The sequence below is a fragment of the Arachis stenosperma genome, chromosome 1 (genome assembly GCF_014773155.1).
Source record: "Arachis stenosperma cultivar V10309 chromosome 1, arast.V10309.gnm1.PFL2, whole genome shotgun sequence".
NCBI classification, from domain to species: Eukaryota; Viridiplantae; Streptophyta; class Magnoliopsida; order Fabales; family Fabaceae; genus Arachis; species Arachis stenosperma.
This window is the reverse complement of record NC_080377.1, coordinates 74894141-74915964: the sequence shown is the minus strand read 5'-3', so window position 1 is coordinate 74915964 and position 21824 is coordinate 74894141. Positions and strand designations below refer to the sequence as shown.

Sequence of the window (21824 nt, the reverse complement as noted above, 5' to 3'; positions counted from 1 at the left end):
GATGAATTTCCCACTGTCGCTGGAGTCCCTTCTCGGAGACCGCTTCGGTTATTTCCCTGCGTGCAAGACATGTCCTCCTCGTGTGACCTGGAAGCCCGTAGGTAGTACAGCGACGCCTCTTGGCCGCGAGCTCATCCTAGGTGGAGGAAGAAAGTTTCATTCTGCGCTTTGGGGCCCCCTTTGTCCTGGCTATGTAAGGTTCCCTCATTCCGTTGTCCTTACTCACACGAGGATCATCGTCGTTTGTGCTGCACCTTTGCCAACGAAGCCTTATGACCAAAGAGTTGATTGCATCCCTTACAACGTTGAAGTCCAGTACATCATCGGATGTAAGCTTTGCAACAACACCCATTGCACTGCACAGGGCGCCATATCGTAGTAACTGATTTCCATGCCCCTCCCCGCCGTCAGATGCTGTTGCTGTCCAATCCTTGGCATCCTAACACCGTCGCCTCAGAATTAAACCGGGGGGAATTTCTTCTAGACCCTCATAATTCATCACACAGAATATGTGACAGCAAGGAATGCCTTCGCTGTTCCACATCTGACGGTCACACTCAATCTTCGGCTCACTTGGATCGTACAACACCTTACGGACAGTAGAACAGTTGCTTGTGGTAGAGAACTTGTAGACGAATGTTGTGCCGATGCTGTCTTTTCCCGAATATAATAAACTACCAACGCCTTTGATCTGTTTTCTGACCTCCTTGAAAACTGCTCTGGTGTAGATTTTAGCTGCAAACATCTCAAACTGGTCGAGACCGGTGGTGAGAATGGGTGTGTAATATTGTGAATAAAACTGGGCCGTCACCTCGTTGTTGCGGTAATCTTTCACCAGCCTATCCAAGCTGTAAACCAGTTCTAAGAGGCTGTTTGTCGACCTAAGAAAACTTTTGACGAATACATTTATGCCCTCACATCGAGAGGTTGTTCTGTACCCGGCGCAGAAAGTTCCACGTAAATAAGCTGTAGCCCAACTCTGTCTTACTTCGTACGTGCTCTCAACCCAGCTGTTGTTCGTTAATCCAAGACTCTCGACCACCGTCTTCCAATACTCCTTAAACTCAGGCACGTCAAAGTTTAAATAAACTGCCTTCTTGAAAACTTGGCAAAACTCGGGTTCTTTCACCCGCAACACGCAATATTTTTCCAAGTGCCACGCACATAGCCGATGCCTGGCTGAAGGCAGCACTTCGGCAATTGCTACCCGCATAGCTTTATCCCCATCAGTCACCGCAACGAAAGGCGTCTTGTTATCCAAGAAATTGATAAGGTTCAATAATACGATACTCCTCATCTTGCAGCAAAGTGGACCTGAAAATTGCCGTTTGCTTGTGGTGGTTGGTCTCGGAGAAGACGACTAGTGGCTTCTTGTACTTCTTGGACCGGTATGTTGCGTCGAATGTAAGCACGTCACCGAACAACCGATAATCTACCATCATCTGCCCATCAGCCCATAATAGGCTACCAAGTCGATCCTCTCCTGTCTTTGTATATCTGGCAACCGTCATCATGTCGGTGTTTGCCTTGCCCTCCAAATAACTTATGGTCACTGCAGCGTCTCCGTCGTTTATTTGAGCTACCCTTTGGCTGTGAACGTAGTTATAAAGATCCCGCTTCGTAAAACGAGGCATTCCGTAGCCCCCTAACTGGCCGGCCATGTAAGTCATAATCTTTGATGTGGCAATACCAAACTTCTTCAGACTATCAACTTGGGCCTTATCACTCTCACTGATCTGCCGGTGACTGGGAAGAAGATGACTAAACATACTTGTTGTAAGAGGGTGGTTATGGCTGTCATCGATCCTCCTCACTTTCCAAACATTGTCTTACGCATCAAAGTAAATTTTCAACTTGGCCGTACAACCTGTCTGACTCTCCAACTTCTCCTCCCGCACTCTTTCTGGACGATCGTAATGTTTCTCATGCCTTGCACCTTGCCGGTGACAAAAGAAGTCTCGCCGTACCAAGACACCGTTCAAAAGAGCCACATCACCCTTTCTCACACAGAACCCCCTAAGCTGTGCAAATTGTTTGTAAGCCGCATAAATACTAACCCTCCCTTAACGCGCACTAAATCAACATTAACGTCACTAGCAAAGTCACAAGAACATGAAAGGTAAAACGAAATGTCACAAGAACATGAAAAGGTAAAGGGAAATGTCACAAGAACATATGCCCACAAACCAGCTACACATGCTACCATATACACAATTAGTTTCACATACATCATCAAAGCCTTACTAAAACTAATGGTCAATGAAAACAACCACGCAATACTGATTCTTCAGAATTTACACATAACAAAGACTCACAAAACTCCACACCAATGTTCATTGCTGACTACTAGAGTCACAACTCACAGAAACCAGGTCTCATAACGAATCCACAAATGGCAAAATATCCTGCACCCGTTTTTCCGAGTTTAGTACAGCGTAAAAGACAATGCTTGACTTCAGAAAAGGTTTCCACGTTCGCAAAGAGCACCCAAACATTCCAACCATTTTCCTAGACCAAACAGAACCTTTCAGGATAAACAAACGATCCGAGACGTAAAAAAAAACAAAACATGCCACAAAGACGACATTTGTCCTTGAACCATTTTTTTCCAAAAAAAATACTAAAAAAACCTGCCGACAGATTTTAATTAACGCTCGACTCCACCTGATTCATCTTCACCCCCAACCGCAACACACTTTTAGACCTAGAATTCAAAATGAATGATGGGCGCATGAATATAGACCTCACTAATCATCCGCTACCATGATCTATAAACGCTCCCCATGCGGATTTGAACCACACGAAAAACACCCAAAGCTTGAGTGACACAACCACAACAGACAAGTGAAACCAACGTGTATTATGTAACAGTCCAGTCAGTGTGCGTCCAAGAAGATAATCTATTTAAAATATAGTATAATCCAACATCAGAAAAATAACCCATTCATACTTTCCACGCCGACCCACCAAGCATAGTAATTATGTCTGAACAATTCGGCAGCGGTACCGTCAACGGCCACACGGAGAAAACGCTGGTTAGGAGGGGAACCCGCAACGTCTTTTGCAATTGGTTGCTAGCCTTATACCTCAACCGCCAAGGGACTTCGGGGGCTGTATCCCTGTCTGTTGAACCTAACTAGTCATATTTGGGGATACCATCTTCGTTGTTGCTTCGGCCTCTATGGTTGTCTCAGCACATGCGTCTCTGTTTTCCTCCTCCCATTAACAAATGGAACAAAAAATATCCCTCCTTACGTACCCAATTTACTTTTTTTGACAAAGCCCAAATCGAACAACCCACCAGCAGATACCACACCAAAAAAGAAATGGCTTACGGCTCAGCCAGCCCCTACCATGTACTGGGAGACAAGCCCTGCCACAACATAGCAACGTGTCAAGCTCCCATGCATTCAAGTAGAAAATCTGTTAATCTGTATCACTTTTAATCTGTACCATATAATGACCCTTCAAGATTACACTAAAAAAAACTTTAAAAATCCTAAGTCATACGGATATTATGAAAAATCATAAAGTGTAAGTATATGTAAGTATTTGGAGTTAATTTATTTAATTTTATTTTTTTGTTCGTTCTTTATTTATTTTGTTTAAGCATTCTATATTTATCTGTTGCTTTTTATGTTTATTTTATTTATGTTTAAACAATTTCTTCTATTTCAAGAAAATCACTTATTTTTTTAAGTTTATTTCAATTTTTTGTTTTGTAATATTAGGTTATTATATATAAATAATTGCAATACTAAATCATTAAATTTTAGGTTGCGCTCATTATTTAAAGGAGTCCTATTTACTTTTTGAATTGAAATTTTAGTACAAATTTGATCAATTTATTTATCGAGATCGGTAAAAATCAAGGGAAATAAATATATAAAATTTAAAACATAAATTAATAGGCACTAACCCTTTGTATAACAAGTAGGGATGGCAATAGGGCAGGTCACAGGAATTTAAAATTAAAATACTGGGAGTATGAATTCCAGGTCGTCTCCCAATGAGTTGCAGAAAAGTATGCTATTTTATTAATCAGATGTTTTCAAAAAGGTTTGAGTTGAGTAAACAGGAAATAAAATTGGAGAATTTGAATAATGTAAATAAAAGCCTTGACTGGGAGTTGATTAGTTGGAAGCCCCATTATTGTTGGATTACTCTCTAGATTAATTGATAATTGGTGCACGAAATTGTGATCATCAATGGCGCCATCAACATGGTACGCTCAATTGAAATCTCAACTCTTTATCACAACTTCGCACAACTAACCAGCAAGTGCACTGGGTCGTCCAAGTAATAAACCTTACGCGAGTAAGGGTCGATCCCACGGAGATTGTTGGTATGAAGCAAGCTATGGTCACCTTGCAAATCTCAGTCAGGCAGATTCAAATGGTCATGAAGAATAAAGCATAAAGATAGAGATACTTATGTAATTCATTGGTGAGAATTTCAGATAAGCGTATGGAGATGCTTTGTCCCTTCCGTCTCTCTGCTTTCCTATTGTCTTCATCCAATCCTTCTTACTCCTTTCCATGGCAAGCTGTATGTTGGGCATCACCGTTGTCAGTGGCTACAGTCCCGTCCTCTCAGTGAAAATGTTCAACGCGCTCTGTCACAGCACGGCTAATCATCTGTCGGTTCTCAATCAGGTTGGAATAGAATCCATTGATTCTTTTGCATCTGTCACTAACGCCCAGCCTTCAGGAGTTTGAAGCTCGTCACAGTCATTCAATCATTGAATCCTACTCAGAATACCACAGACAAGGTTTAGACATTCCGGATTCTCTTGAATGCCGCCATCAATTCTAGCTTATACCACGAAGATTCCGATTAAGGGATCCAAGAGATATCCACTCAATCTAAGGTAGAACGGAGGTGGTTGTCAGGCACACGTTCATAGGTGAGAATGATGATGAGTGTCACGGATCATCACATTCATCAAGTTGAAGAACAAGTGATATCTTAGAACAAGAACAAGCTGAATTGAATAGAAGAACAATAGTAATTGCATTAATACTCGAGGTACAGCAGAGCTCCACACCTTAATCTATGGTGTGTAGAAACTCCACTGTTGAAAATACATAAGAACAAGGTCTAGGCATGGCCGAATGGCCAGCCTCCCAATGATCTAAGAACTAGATGCCCAAAGATGATCAAAAGATCTAAAGTGATCAAAAGATATAAAATGATCAAAAAAGATATCAGAATACAATAGTAAAAGGTCCTATTTGTAGAGAACTAGTAGCCTAGGGTTTACAGAAATGAGTAAATGACATAAAAATCCACTTCCGGGCCCACTTGGTGTGTGCTTGGGCTGAGCATTGAAGCATTTTCGTGTAGAGACTTTTCTTGGAGTTAAACGCCAGCTTTTATGCCAGTTTGGGCGTTTAACTCCCATTCTTGTGCCAGTTCCGGCGTTTAACGCCGGGCAGTTTTGAGCTGATTTGGAACGCCGGTTTGGGCTTTCAAATCTCGGGCAAAGTATAGACTATTATACATTGCTGGAAAGCCCAGGATGTCTACCTTCCAACGCAATTGAGAGCGCGCCAATTGGGCTTCTGTAGCTCCAAAAAATCCACTTCGAGTGCAGGGAGGTCAGAATCCAACAGCATCTGCAGTCCTTTTCAGCCTCTGAATCAGATTTTTGCTCAGGTCCCTCAATTTCAGCCAGAAAATACCTGAAATCACAGAAAAACACACAAACTCATAGTAAAGTCCAGAAAAGTGAATTTTAACTAAAAACTAATAAAAATATACTAAAAACTAACTAAAACATACTAAAAACATACTAAAAACAATGCCAAAAAGCGTATAAATTATCCGCTCATCACAACACCAAACTTAAATTGTTGCTTGTCCCCAAGCAACTGAAAATCAAATAAGATAAAAAGAAGAGAATATGCAATGAATTCCAAAAATATCTATGAAGATCAGTATTAATTAGATGAGCGGGGCTTTTAGCTTTTTGCCTCTGAACAGTTATGGCATCTCACCCTATCCTTTGAAATTCAGAATGATTGGATTCTATAGGAACTCAGAATCCAGATAGTGTTATTGATTCTCCTAGTTAAGTATGATGATTCTTGAACACAGCTACTTTATGAGTCTTGGCCGTGGCCCAAAGCACTCTGTCTTCCAATATTACCACCGGATACATACATGCCACAGACACATAATTGGGTGAACCTTTTCAGATTGTGACTCAGCTTTGCTAGAGTCCCCAATTAGAGGTGTCCAGGGTTCTTAAGCACACTCTTTTTGCCTTGGATCACAACTTCATTTTTTTTTCTTTTCTCCTTTTCTCTTTCGTTTTTCTCCTTCTTTTCTTTTTTTTTCGCATAAACTTCTTTTTTTTGAATTCACTGCTTTTTCTTGCTTCAAGAATCATTTTTATGATTTTTCAGATCCTCAGTAACATGTCTCCTTTTTCATCATTCTTTCAAGAGCCAACATTCATGAATCTACAAATTCAAAAGACATATGCACTGTTCAAGCATACATTCAGAAAACAAAAGTATTGCCACCACATCAAAATAATTAATCTGTTATAAAATTCAAAATTCATGCAATTCTTCTCTTTTTCAATTAAGCACATTTTTTATTTAAGAAAGTTGATGGATTCATAGGACATTCATAACTTTAAGGCATAGACACTAAGACACTAATGATCATAAGACACAAACATAGATAAACATAAGCATGAAAATTTGAAAAACAGGAAAATAAAGAACAAGGAAATTAAAGAACGGGTCCACCTTAGTGATGGCAGCTTGTTCTTCCTCTTGAAGATCTTATGGAGTGCTTGAGCTCCTCAATGTCTCTTCCTTGCCTTTGTTGCTCCTCTCTCATGATTCTTTGATCTTCTCTAATTTCATGGAGGAGGATGGAATGTTCTTGGTGCTCCACCCTTAGTTGGACCATGTTGGAACTCAATTCTCCTAGGGAGGTGTTGATTTGCTCCCAATAGTTTTGTGGAGGAAAGTGCATCCCTTGAGGTATCTCAGGGATTTCATGATGAGTGGGATCTCTTGTTTGCTCCATCCTTTTCTTAGTGATGGGCTTGTCCTCATCAATGAGGATGTCTCCCTCTATGTCAATTCTGACTGAATAACAGAGGTGACAAATGAGATGAGGAAAGGCTAACCTTGCCAAGGTAGAGGACTTGTCCGCCACCTTATAAAGTTCTTGGGCTATAACCTCATGAACTTCTACTTCCTCTCCAATCATGATGCTATGAATCATGATGGCCCGGTCTATAGTAACTTCAGACCGGTTGCTAGTGGGAATGATTGAGCGTTGGATAAACTCCAACCATCCCCTAGCCACGGGCTTGAGGTCATGCCTTCTTAGTTGAACCGGCTTCCCTCTTGAATCTCTCTTCCATTGAGCACCCTCTTCACAAATGTCTATGAGGACTTGGTCCAATCTTTGATCAAAGTTGACCCTTCTAGTGTAAGGGTGTTCATCTCCTTGCATCATGGGCAAGTTGAATGCCAACCTTACATTTTCCGGACTAAAATCTAAGATTTCCCCCGAACCATTGTAAGTCAATTCTTTGGGTCCGGGTTCACACTTTGATCATGGTTCTTGGTGATCCATGCATTGGCATAGAACTCTTGAACCATTAAGATTCCGACTTGTTGAATGGGGTTGGTAAGAACTTCCCAACCTCTTCTTCGGATCTCATGTCGGATCTCCGGATATTCACTCTTTTTGAGTTTGAAAGGGACCTCGGGGATCACCTTCTTCATGGCCACAACTTCATAGAAGTGGTCTTGATGCACCCTTGAGATGAATCTCTCCATCTCCCATGACTCGGAGGTAGAAGCTTTTGCCTTCCCTTTCCTCTTTCTAGAGGTTTCTCCGGCCTTAGATGCCATAAATGGTTATGGAAAAACAAAAAACAATGCTTTTACCACACCAAACTTAAAAGGTTTGCTCGTCCTCAAGCAAAAGAAGAAAGAAGAGAGTAGAAGAAGAAGAAATAGAGGAGATGGAGATGGCTTTGTGGTTCGGCCAAAGGGGGAGAAGTAGTGTTTAGGTTGTGTGAAAATGAAGGAGTGAAGATGGGTTTATACAGGGGTGGAGAGAGGGGTATGGTTCGGTTATGAATGGGTGGGTTTGGGAGGGAAAGTGGTTTGAATTTGAATGGTGAGGTAGGTGAGGTTTTATGAAGGATGGATGTGAGTGGTGAAGAAAATAGTGGGATTTGATAGGTGAGGGATTTTTGGGGAAGAGTGGTTGAGGTGATTGGTGAATGGGTGAAGAAGAAGAGAGAGGGTGGTGGGGTAGGTGGGGATCCTGTGGGGTCCACAGATCCTGAGGTGTCAAGAAAAATTCATCCCTGCACGAAGTGGCGAGCAAAAATGCTCTTTCTGCCAATTCTAGCGTTAAACGCCGGGCTGATGCCCCTTTCTGGCGTTTAACGCCAGCTTCTTGCCCTTTCCTGGCGTTTAACGCCAGTCTGGTGCCCCTTTCTGGCGTTAAACGCCCAGAATGGTGCTAGACTGGGCGTTAAACGCCCATTTGCTGCCCTTACTGGCGTTTAAACGCCAGCAAGGTCTTCCTCCAGGGTGTGCTATTTTTCTTTCTATTTTTCAGTCTATTTTTGCTTTTTCAATTGATTTTGTGACTTCCCATGATCATTATCCTACAGAAAACATAAAATAATAAAGGGAAATAGATTAAATATAACATTGGGTTGCCTCCCAACAAGCGCTTCTTTAATGTCAGTAGCTTGACAGAGGGCTCTCATGGAGTCTCACAGATACTCAGAGTAATGTTGGAACCTCCCAACACCAAACTTAGAGTTTGAATGTGGGGGTTCAACACCAAACTTAGAAGTTGGTTGTGGCCTCCCAACACCAAACTTAGAGTTTGACTTGGGGGCTCTATTTGACTCTGTTTTGAGAGAAGCTCTTCATACTTCCTCTCCATGGTAACAGAGGGATATCCTTGAGCCTTAAACACAAAGGATTCTTCATTCACTTGAATGATCAATTCTCCTCTGTCCACATCAATCACAGCCTTTGCTGTGGCTAGGAAGGGTCTGCCAAGGATGATGGATTCATCTATGCACTTCCCAGTCTTTAGGACTATGAAATCAGCAGGGATGTAATGGTCTTCAATCTTTACCAGAACATCCTTTACAAGTTCATAAGCTTGTTTCCTTGAATTGTCTGCCATCTCTAGTGAGATTCTTGCAGCTTGCACCTCAAAGATCCATAGCTTCTCTTTTACAGAGTGAGGCATGAGGTTTACACTTGACCCTAAGTCACACAGAGCCTTCTTAAAGGTCATGGTGCCTATGGTACAAGGTATTGAAAACTTCCCAGGATCCTGTCTCTTTTGAGGTAATCTCTGCCTAGTCAAGTCATCCAGTTCTTTGGTGAGCAAAGGGGGTTCATCCTCCCAAGTCTCATTACCAAATAACTTGTCATTTAGTTTCATGATTGCTCCAAGGTATTTAGCAACTTGCTCTTCAGTGACATACTCATTCTCTTCAGAGGAAGAATACTCATCAGAGCTCATGAATGGCAGAAGTAAATCCAATGGAATCTCTATGGTCTCAGTGTGAGCCTCAGATTCCCATGGTTCCTCAATAGGGAACTCATTGGAGGCTAATGGACGTCCATCGAGGTCTTCCTCAGTGGTGTTCACTGCCTCTTCCTCCTCTCCAAATTCGGCCATGTTGATGGCCTTGCACTCTCCTTTTGGATTCTCTTCTGTATTGCTTGGAAGAGTACTAGGAGGGAGTTTAGTAACTTTATTACTCAGCTGTCCCACTTATGCCTCCAAATTCTTAATGGAGGACCTTGTTTCAGTCATGAAACTTTGAGTGGTTTTGATTAGATCAGAGACCATGGTTGCTAAGTCAGAGTGGTTCTGCTTAGAATTCTCTGTCTGTTGCTGAGAAGATGATGGAAAAGGCTTGCCATTGCTAAACCTATTTCTTCTACCATTATTGTTGTTGAAACCTTGTTGGGGTCTCTGTTGATCCTTCCATGAGAGATTTGGATGATTTCTCCATGAAGAATTATAGGTGTTTCCATAGGGTTCTCCCATGTAATTCACCTCTTCCATTGAAGGGTTCTCAGGATCATAAGCTTCTTCTTCAGATGAAGCGTCCTTAGCACTGCCTGGTGCAGCTTGCATTCCAGACAGACTTTGAAAAATCAAATTGACTTGCTGAGTCAATATTTTGTTCTGAGCCAATATGGCATTCAGAGTATCAATCTCAAGAACTCCTTTCTTCTGATTCATCCCATTATTCACAGAATTCCTTTCAGAAGTGTACATGAATTGGTTATTTGCAACCATTTCAATGAGCTCTTGAGCTTCTGTAGGCGTCTTCTTCAGATGAAGAGATCCTCCAGCAGAGCTGTCTAATGACATCTTGGACAGTTCAGACAGACCATCATAGAAGATACCTATGATGCTCCATTCAGAAAGCATATCAGAAGGACACTTTCTGATCAATTGTTTGTATCTTTCCCAAGCTTCATAGAGGGATTCACCTTCCTTCTGTCTGAAGGTTTGGACTTCCACTCTAAGCTTACTCAATTTTTGAGGTGGAAAGAACTTTGCCAAGAAGGCATTGACTAGCTTTTCCCAAGAGTTCAGGCTTTCTTTAGGTTGTGAGTCCAACCATATCCTAGCTCTGTCTCTTATAGCAAAAGGGAATAGCATAAGTCTATAGACCTCAGGGTCAACCCCATTAGTCTTGACAGTGTCACAGATTTGCAAGAATTAGCTAAGAACTGATGAGGATCTTCCAATGGAAGTCCATGGAACTTGCAATTCTGTTGCATTAGAGAAACTAATTGAGGCTTAAGCTCAAAGTTGTTTGCTCCAATGGTAGGGATAGATATGCTTCTCCCATAGAAGTCGGGAGTAGGTGCAGTAAAGTCACCCAGCACCTTTCTTGCATTGTTGGCATTGTTGTTATTTTTGGCTGCCATGGGTTCTTCTTGTTTGAAGACTTCTGTTAGGTCCTCTACAGAGAGTTGTGCCTTAGCTTCTCTTAGCTTTCGCTTCAAGGTCCTTTCAGGTTCAGGGTCAGCCTCAATAAGAATACTTTTATCTTTGCTCCTGCTCATATGAAAGAGAAGAGAACAAGAAAATATGGAATCCTCTATGTCACAGTATAGAGATTCCTTGAGATGTCAGAGGAAAAGAAAAATAGAAGGAGAGGTAGAAGAATTCGAACTTATCAAAAGAGATGGAGTTCGAATTGTTCATTGAGGAGGAGTGTTAGTCCATAAATAGAAGGATGTGAGAAGAGGGGAAGAAATTTTCGAAAATTAAGTAAAAGATTTTAAAAACATTTTGAAAAATACTAATTGATTTTCGAAAACCAAGAATGGAAAAGAAATCAAGTGATTTTTGAAAAAGATTTTGAAATTAGAAATAAAAAAGATATGATTGAAAACTATTTTGAAAAAGATGTGAGAAAAATATATGATTGAAAAGATATAGTTTTAAAAAGATATGATTGAGAAGATATGATTTGAAAAACAATTTAAAAAGATTTGATTTTTAAAAAAATAATGACCTGCCTAACAAGAAAGATATGATTCAAACATTAAACCTTTCTCAACAGAAAAGGCAACATACTTGAAATGTTGAATCAAATCATTAATTGATAGCAAGTATTTTTGAAAATGGAAATAAATTGATTTTGAAAACATATGATTGAAAAGATATGATTTGAAAAAGATTTGATTTTTAAAAATTTTGAAAACTTGAAAAAAAAATTGAGTTAAAAACAAAATCTTCCCTCTTGTGCCATCCTGGCGTTAAACGCCCAGAATGGTATCCATTCTGGCGTTTAACGCCCAAAACACTACCCTTTTGGGCGTTAAACGCCCAACCAAGCACCCTGGCTGGCGTTTAAACGCCAGTTTTCCTTCTTCACTGGGTGTTTTGAACGTCCAGCTTTTTCTGTATAATTCCTCTGCTATATGTTCTGAATCTTCAATTCTCTGTATTATTGACTTGAAAAGACACAAATTAAAAAATTTTTTGGATTTTTAATGATGAGGAATAATCAAAATGCAACTAAATAACAATGCCTGCAAGACACCAAACTTAGAAGTTTGTATACTACTGACACTAACAAAATGAGAATGCATATGACAAACAACAAAAATACTCAAGTCAAGAGAATTCAAAGATCAAAGCAAGGAAATCATCAAGAACATCTTGAAGATCACTTAAGACACATGAATGAATTCGAAAAATGCAAGAAAAACAGAAACATGCAATTGACACCAAACTTAACATGAGACACTAGACTCAACAAGAAACATACAATATTTTTTGTTTTTATGATTTTGTAATTTTTTGGATTTTTTTTTTTCGAAAATTAAGTGGAAGAAGAAAATAAAGATATCAAAATTCTTAATGAGAATTCCAGGAATCATGCAATGTTAGTCTAAAGCTTCAGTCTAAAGAAATTAGACATGGCTAGCCAAGCTTCAGCAGGACATTGCATTCAAGAGCTAAATTGATGAGAATTAATCAGCTTTGGCGATGATGAAAACATCACCTTGAAACACTAGAATTCATTCTTAAGAACTCTGGAAAAAAATACCTAATCTAAGCAACAAGATGAACCGTCAGTTGTCCAAACTCAACAATCCCCGGCAACGGCGCCAAAAACTTGGTGCACAAAATTGTGATCATCAATGGCGCCATCAACATGGTACGCTCAATTGAAATCTCAACTCTTTATCACAACTTCGCACAACTAACCAGCAAGTGCACTGGGTCGTCCAAGTAATAAACCTTACGCGAGTAAGGGTCGATCCCACAGAGATTGTTGGTATGAAGCAAGCTATGGTCACCTTGCAAATCTCAGTCAGGCAGATTCAAATGGTCATGAAGAATAAAGCATAAAGATAGAGATACTTATGTAATTCATTGGTGAGAATTTCAGATAAGTGTGTGGAGATGCTTTGTCCCTTCCGTCTCTCTGCTTTCCTATTGTCTTCATCCAATCCTTCTTACTCCTTTCCATGGCAAGCTGTATGTTGGGCATCACCGTTGTCAGTGGCTACAGTCCCGTCCTCTCAGTGAAAATGTTCAACGCGCTCTGTCACAGCACGGCTAATCATCTGTCGGTTCTCAATCAGGTTGGAATAGAATCCATTGATTCTTTTGCATCTGTCACTAACGCCCAGCCTTCAGGAGTTTGAAGCTCGTCACAGTCATTCAATCATTGAATCCTACTCAGAATACCACAGACAAGGTTTAGACCTTCCGGATTCTCTTGAATGCCGCCATCAATTCTAGCTTATACCACGAAGATTCTAATTAAGGGATCCAAGAGATATCCACTCAATCTAAGGTAGAACGGAGGTGGTTGTCAGGCACACGTTCATAGGTGAGAATGATGATGAGTGTCACGGATCATCACATTCATCAAGTTGAAGAACAAGTGATATCTTAGAACAAGAACAAGCTGAATTGAATAGAAGAACAATAGTAATTGCATTAATACTCGAGGTACAGCAGAGCTCCACACCTTAATCTATGGTGTGTAGAAACTCCACCGTTGAAAATACATAAGAACAAGGTCTAGGCATGGCCGAATGGCCAGCCTCCCAATGATCTAAGAACTAGATGTCCAAAGATGATCAAAAGATCTAAAGTGATCAAAAGATATAAAATGATCAAAAAAGATATCAGAATACAATAGTAAAAGGTCCTATTTGTAGAGAACTAGTAGCCTAGGATTTACAAAAATGAGTAAATGACATAAAAATCCACTTTCGGGCCCACTTGGTGTGTGCTTGGGCTGAGCATTGAAGCATTTTCGTGTAGAGACTTTTCTTGGAGTTAAACGCCAGCTTTTATGCCAGTTTGGGCGTTTAACTCCCATTCTTGTGCCAGTTCCGGCGTTTAACGCCGGGCAGTTTTGAGCTGATTTGGAACGCCGGTTTGGGCTTTCAAATCTCGGGCAAAGTATAGACTATTATACATTGCTGGAAAGCCCAGGATGTCTACCTTCCAACGCAATTGAGAGCGCGCCAATTGGGCTTCTGTAGCTCCAAAAAATCCACTTCGAGTGCAGGGAGGTCAGAATCCAACAGCATCTGCAGTCCTTTTCAGCCTCTGAATCAGATTTTTGCTCAGGTCCCTCAATTTCAGCCAGAAAATACCTGAAATCACAGAAAAACACACAAACTCATAGTAAAGTCCAGAAAAGTGAATTTTAACTAAAAACTAATAAAAATATACTAAAAACTAACTAAAACATACTAAAAACATACTAAAAACAATGCCAAAAAGCGTATAAATTATCCGCTCATCACAACACCAAACTTAAATTGTTGCTTGTCCCCAAGCAACTGAAAATCAAATAAGATAAAAAGAAGAGAATATGCAATGAATTCCAAAAATATCTATGAAGATCAGTATTAATTAGATGAGCGGGGCTTTTAGCTTTTTGCCTCTGAACAGTTATGGCATCTCACCCTATCCTTTGAAATTCAGAATGATTGGATTCTATAGGAACTCAGAATCCAGATAGTGTTATTGATTCTCCTAGTTAAGTATGATGATTCTTGAACACAGCTACTTTATGAGTCTTGGCCGTGGCCCAAAGCACTCTGTCTTCCAATATTACCACCGGATACATACATGCCACAGACACATAATTGGGTGAACCTTTTCAGATTGTGACTCAGCTTTGCTAGAGTCCCCAATTAGAGGTGTCCAGGGTTCTTAAGCACACTCTTTTTGCCTTGGATCACAACTTCATTTTTTTTTCTTTTCTCCTTTTCTCTTTCGTTTTTCTCCTTCTTTTCTTTTTTTTTCGCATAAACTTCTTTTTTTTGAATTCACTGCTTTTTCTTGCTTCAAGAATCATTTTTATGATTTTTCAGATCCTCAGTAACATGTCTCCTTTTTCATCATTCTTTCAAGAGCCAACATTCATGAATCTACAAATTCAAAGACATATGCACTGTTCAAGCATACATTCAGAAAACAAAAGTATTGCCACCACATCAAAATAATTAATCTGTTATAAAATTCAAAATTCATGCAATTCTTCTCTTTTTCAATTAAGCACATTTTTTATTTAAGAAAGTTGATGGATTCATAGGACATTCATAACTTTAAGGCATAGACACTAAGACACTAATGATCATAAGACACAAACATAGATAAACATAAGCATGAAAATTTGAAAAACAGGAAAATAAAGAACAAGGAAATTAAAGAACGGGTCCACCTTAGTGATGGCAGCTTGTTCTTCCTCTTGAAGATCTTATGGAGTGCTTGAGCTCCTCAATGTCTCTTCCTTGCCTTTGTTGCTCCTCTCTCATGATTCTTTGATCTTCTCTAATTTCATGGAGGAGGATGGAATGTTCTTGGTGCTCCACCCTTAGTTGGACCATGTTGGAACTCAATTCTCCTAGGGAGGTGTTGATTTGCTCCCAATAGTTTTGTGGAGGAAAGTGCATCCCTTGAGGTATCTCAGGGATTTCATGATGAGTGGGATCTCTTGTTTGCTCCATCCTTTTCTTAGTGATGGGCTTGTCCTCATCAATGAGGATGTCTCCCTCTATGTCAATTCTGACTGAATAACAGAGGTGACAAATGAGATGAGGAAAGGCTAACCTTGCCAAGGTAGAGGACTTGTCCGCCACCTTATAAAGTTCTTGGGCTATAACCTCATGAACTTCTACTTCCTCTCCAATCATGATGCTATGAATCATGATGGCCCGGTCTATAGTAACTTCAGACCGGTTGCTAGTGGGAATGATTGAGCGTTGGATAAACTCCAACCATCCCCTAGCCACGGGCTTGAGGTCATGCCTTCTTAGTTGAACCGGCTTCCCTCTTGAATCTCTCTTCCATTGAGCACCCTCTTCACAAATGTCTATGAGGACTTGGTCCAATCTTTGATCAAAGTTGACCCTTCTAGTGTAAGGGTGTTCATCTCCTTGCATCATGGGCAAGTTGAATGCCAACCTTACATTTTCCGGACTAAAATCTAAGATTTCCCCCGAACCATTGTAAGTCAATTCTTTGGGTCCGGGTTCACACTTTGATCATGGTTCTTGGTGATCCATGCATTGGCATAGAACTCTTGAACCATTAAGATTCCGACTTGTTGAATGGGGTTGGTAAGAACTTCCCAACCTCTTCTTCGGATCTCATGTCGGATCTCCGGATATTCACTCTTTTTGAGTTTGAAAGGGACCTCGGGGATCACCTTCTTCATGGCCACAACTTCATAGAAGTGGTCTTGATGCACCCTTGAGATGAATCTCTCCATCTCCCATGACTCGGAGGTAGAAGCTTTTGCCTTTCCTTTCCTCTTTCTAGAGGTTTCTCCGGCCTTAGATGCCATAAATGGTTATGGAAAAACAAAAAACAATGCTTTTACCACACCAAACTTAAAAGGTTTGCTCGTCCTCAAGCAAAAGAAGAAAGAAGAGAGTAGAAGAAGAAGAAATAGAGGAGATGGAGATGGCTTTGTGGTTCGGCCAAAGGGGGAGAAGTAGTGTTTAGGTTGTGTGAAAATGAAGGAGTGAAGATGGGTTTATACAGGGGTGGAGAGAGGGGTATGGTTCGGTTATGAATGGGTGGGTTTGGGAGGGAAAGTGGTTTGAATTTGAATGGTGAGGTAGGTGAGGTTTTATGAAGGATGGATGTGAGTGGTGAAGAAAATAGTGGGATTTGATAGGTGAGGGATTTTTGGGGAAGAGTGGTTGAGGTGATTGGTGAATGGGTGAAGAAGAAGAGAGAGGGTGGTGGGGTAGGTGGGGATCCTGTGGGGTCCACAGATCCTGAGGTGTCAAGAAAAATTCATCCCTGCACGAAGTGGCGAGCAAAAATGCTCTTTCTGCCAATTCTGGCGTTAAACGCCGGGCTGATGCCCCTTTCTGGCGTTTAACGCCAGCTTCTTGCCCTTTCCTGGCGTTTAACGCCAGTCTGGTGCCCCTTTTTGGCGTTAAACGCCCAGAATGGTGCTAGACTGGGCGTTAAACGCCCATTTGCTGCCCTTACTGGCGTTTAAACGCCAGCAAGGTCTTCCTCCAGGGTGTGCTATTTTTCTTTCTATTTTTCAGTCTATTTTTGCTTTTTCAATTGATTTTGTGACTTCCCATGATCATTATCCTACAGAAAACATAAAATAATAAAGGGAAATAGATTAAATATAACATTGGGTTGCCTCCCAACAAGCGCTTCTTTAATGTCAGTAGCTTGACAGAGGGCTCTCATGGAGTCTCACAGATACTCAGAGTAATGTTGGAACCTCCCAACACCAAACTTAGAGTTTGAATGTGGGGGTTCAACACCAAACTTAGAAGTTGGTTGTGGCCTCCCAACACCAAACTTAGAGTTTGACTGTGGGGGCTCTATTTGACTCTGTTTTGAGAGAAGCTCTTCATACTTCCTCTCCATGGTAACAGAGGGATATCCTTGAGCCTTAAACACAAAGGATTCTTCATTCACTTGAATGATCAATTCTCCTCTGTCCACATCAATCACAGCCTTTGCTGTGGCTAGGAAGGGTCTGCCAAGGATGATGGATTCATCTATGCACTTCCCAGTCTTTAGGACTATGAAATCAGCAGGGATGTAATGGTCTTCAATCTTTACCAGAACATCCTCTACAAGTTCATAAGCTTGTTTCCTTGAATTGTCTGCCATCTCTAGTGAGATTCTTGCAGCTTGCACCTCAAAGATCCATAGCTTCTCTTTTACAGAGTGAGGCATGAGGTTTACACTTGACCCTAAGTCACACAGAGCCTTCTTAAAGGTCATGGTGCCTATGGTACAAGGTATTGAAAACTTCCCAGGATCCTGTCTCTTTTGAGGTAATCTCTGCCTAGTCAAGTCATCCAGTTCTTTGGTGAGCAAAGGGGGTTCATCCTCCCAAGTCTCATTACCAAATAACTTGTCATTTAGTTTCATGATTGCTCCAAGGTATTTAGCAACTTGCTCTTCAGTGACATACTCATTCTCTTCAGAGGAAGAATACTCATCAGAGCTCATGAATGGCAGAAGTAAATCCAATGGAATCTCTATGGTCTCAGTGTGAGCCTCAGATTCCCATGGTTCCTCAATAGGGAACTCATTGGAGGCTAATGGACGTCCATCGAGGTCTTCCTCAGTGGTGTTCACTGCCTCTTCCTCCTCTCCAAATTCGGCCATGTTGATGGCCTTGCACTCTCCTTTTGGATTCTCTTCTGTATTGCTTGGAAGAGTACTAGGAGGGAGTTTAGTAACTTTATTACTCAGCTGTCCCACTTATGCCTCCAAATTCTTAATGGAGGACCTTGTTTCAGTCATGAAACTTTGAGTGGTTTTGATTAGATCAGAGACCATGGTTGCTAAGTCAGAGTGGTTCTGCTTAGAATTCTCTGTCTGTTGCTGAGAAGATGATGGAAAAGGCTTGCCATTGCTAAACCTATTTCTTCTACCATTATTGTTGTTGAAACCTTGTTGGGGTCTCTGTTGATCCTTCCATGAGAGATTTGGATGATTTCTCCATGAAGAATTATAGGTGTTTCCATAGGGTTCTCCCATGTAATTCACCTCTTCCATTGAAGGGTTCTCAGGATCATAAGCTTCTTCTTCAGATGAAGCGTCCTTAGCACTGCCTGGTGCAGCTTGCATTCCAGACAGACTTTGAGAAATCAAATTGACTTGCTGAGTCAATATTTTGTTCTGAGCCAATATGGCATTCAGAGTATCAATCTCAAGAACTCCTTTCTTCTGATTCGTCCCATTATTCACAGAATTCCTTTCAGAAGTGTACATGAATTGGTTATTTGCAACCATTTCAATGAGCTCTTGAGCTTCTGTAGGCGTCTTCTTCAGATGAAGAGATCCTCCAGCAGAGCTGTCTAATGACATCTTGGACAGTTCAGACAGACCATCATAGAAGATACCTATGATGCTCCATTCAGAAAGCATATCAGAAGGACACTTTCTGATCAATTGTTTGTATCTTTCCCAAGCTTCATAGAGGGATTCACCTTCCTTCTGTCTGAAGGTTTGGACTTCCACTCTAAGCTTACTCAATTTTTGAGGTGGAAAGAACTTTGCCAAGAAGGCATTGACTAGCTTTTCCCAAGAGTTCAGGCTTTCTTTAGGTTGTGAGTCCAACCATATCCTAGCTCTGTCTCTTATAGCAAAAGGGAATAGCATAAGTCTATAGACCTCAGGGTCAACCCCATTAGTCTTGACAGTGTCACAGATTTGCAAGAATTAGCTAAGAACTGATGAGGATCTTCCAATGGAAGTCCATGGAACTTGCAATTCTGTTGCATTAGAGAAACTAATTGAGGCTTAAGCTCAAAGTTGTTTGCTCCAATGGTAGGGATAGATATGCTTCTCCCATAGAAGTCGGGAGTAGGTGCAGTAAAGTCACCCAGCACCTTTCTTGCATTGTTGGCATTGTTGTTATTTTTGGCTGCCATGGGTTCTTCTTGTTTGAAGACTTCTGTTAGGTCCTCTACAGAGAGTTGTGCCTTAGCTTCTCTTAGCTTTCGCTTCAAGGTCCTTTCAGGTTCAGGGTCAGCCTCAATAAGAATACTTTTATCTTTGCTCCTGCTCATATGAAAGAGAAGAGAACAAGAAAATATGGAATCCTCTATGTCACAGTATAGAGATTCCTTGAGATGTCAGAGGAAAAGAAAAATAGAAGGAGAGGTAGAAGAATTCGAACTTATCAAAAGAGATGGAGTTCGAATTGTTCATTGAGGAGGAGTGTTAGTCCATAAATAGAAGGATGTGAGAAGAGGGGAAGAAATTTTCGAAAATTAAGTAAAAGATTTTAAAAACATTTTGAAAAATACTAATTGATTTTCGAAAACCAAGAATGGAAAAGAAATCAAGTGATTTTTGAAAAAGATTTTGAAATTAGAAATAAAAAAGATATGATTGAAAACTATTTTGAAAAAGATGTGAGAAAAATATATGATTGAAAAGATATAGTTTTAAAAAGATATGATTGAGAAGATATGATTTGAAAAACAATTTAAAAAGATTTGATTTTTAAAAAAATAATGACCTGCCTAACAAGAAAGATATGATTCAAACATTAAACCTTTCTCAACAGAAAAGGCAACATACTTGAAATGTTGAATCAAATCATTAATTGATAGCAAGTATTTTTGAAAATGGAAATAAATTGATTTTGAAAACATATGATTGAAAAGATATGATTTGAAAAAGATTTGATTTTTAAAAATTTTGAAAACTTGAAAAAAAAATTGAGTTAAAAACAAAATCTTCCCTCTTGTGCCATCCTGGCGTTAAACGCCCAGAATGGTATCCATTCTGGCGTTTAACGCCCAAAACACTACCCTTTTGGGCGTTAAACGCCCAACCAAGCACCCTGGCTGGCGTTTAAACGCCAGTTTTCCTTCTTCACTGGGTGTTTTGAACGTCCAGCTTTTTCTGTATAATTCCTCTGCTATATGTTCTGAATCTTCAATTCTCTGTATTATTGACTTGAAAAGACACAAATTAAAAAATTTTTTGGATTTTTAATGATGAGGAATAATCAAAATGCAACTAAATAACAATGCCTGCAAGACACCAAACTTAGAAGTTTGTATACTACTGACACTAACAAAATGAGAATGCATATGACAAACAACAAAAATACTCAAGACAAGAGAATTTAAAGATCAGAGCAAGGAAATCATCAAGAACATCTTGAAGATCACTTAAGACACATGAATGAATGCAAGAAGAACAGAAACATGCAATTGACACCAAACTTAATATGAGACACTAGACTCAACAAGAAACATACAATATTTTTGGTTTTTATGATTTTGTAATTTTTTTGGATTTTTTTTTTTGAAAATTAAGTGGAAAAGAAAATAAAGATATCAAAATTCTTAATGAGAATTCCAGGAATCATGCAATGTTAGTCTAAAGCTTCAGTCTAAAGAAATTAGACATGGCTAGCCAAGCTTCAGCAGGACATTGCATTCAAGAGCTAAATTGATGAGAATTAATCAGCTTTGGCGATGATGAAAACATCACCTTGAAACACTAGAATTCATTCTTAAGAACTCTGGAAAAAAATACCTAATCTAAGCAACAAGATGAACCGTCAGTTGTCCAAACTCAACAATCCCCGGCAACGGCGCCAAAAACTTGGTGCACAAAATTGTGATCATCAATGGCGCCATCAACATGGTACGCTCAATTGAAATCTCAACTCTTTATCACAACTTCGCACAACTAACCAGCAAGTGCACTGGGTCGTCCAAGTAATAAACCTTACGCGAGTAAGGGTCGATCCCACAGAGATTGTTGGTATGAAGCAAGCTATGGTCACCTTGCAAATCTCAGTCAGGCAGATTCAAATGGTCATGAAGAATAAAGCATAAAGATAGAGATACTTATGTAATTCATTGGTGAGAATTTCAGATAAGTGTGTGGAGATGCTTTGTCCCTTTCGTCTCTCTGCTTTCCTATTGTCTTCATCCAATCCTTCTTACTCCTTTCCATGGCAAGCTGTATGTTGGGCATCACCGTTGTCAGTGGCTACAGTCCCGTCCTCTCAGTGAAAATGTTCAACGCGCTCTGTCACAGCACGGCTAATCATCTGTCGGTTCTCAATCAGGTTGGAATAGAATCCATTGATTCTTTTGCATCTGTCACTAACGCCCAGCCTTCAGGAGTTTGAAGCTCGTCACAGTTATTCAATCATTGAATCCTACTCAGAATACCACAGACAAGGTTTAGACCTTCCGGATTCTCTTGAATGCCGCCATCAATTCTAGCTTATACCACGAAGATTCTGATTAAGGGATCCAAGAGATATCCAC

The 21824-nt window shown here is 40.2% G+C and overlaps 1 protein-coding gene and 2 non-coding genes across 3 annotated transcripts; 2 read left to right on the top strand and 1 right to left on the bottom strand.

Moving 5' to 3' along the window:
- Positions 1–439: 439 nt before the first annotated feature.
- LOC130981209 (protein FAR1-RELATED SEQUENCE 5-like) lies at positions 440–1769 on the bottom strand. The gene is made up of 2 exons (XM_057904821.1): positions 1326–1769; positions 440–1249 (listed from the first exon to the last, which is right to left on the bottom strand). Exons 1-2 carry the CDS (start codon positions 1767–1769, stop codon positions 440–442), a joined length of 1254 nt encoding a protein of 417 aa, XP_057760804.1.
- An 8686-nt stretch (positions 1770–10455) lies between these two features.
- LOC130955260 (small nucleolar RNA R71) lies at positions 10456–10563 on the top strand. The gene has a single exon (XR_009076687.1). It is a non-coding gene; the product is annotated as a small nucleolar RNA R71 (small nucleolar RNA).
- An 8379-nt stretch (positions 10564–18942) lies between these two features.
- Positions 18943–19050, top strand: LOC130955256 (small nucleolar RNA R71). Its single transcript, XR_009076686.1, has one exon. It is a non-coding gene; the product is annotated as a small nucleolar RNA R71 (small nucleolar RNA).
- Positions 19051–21824: the final 2774 nt, after the last annotated feature.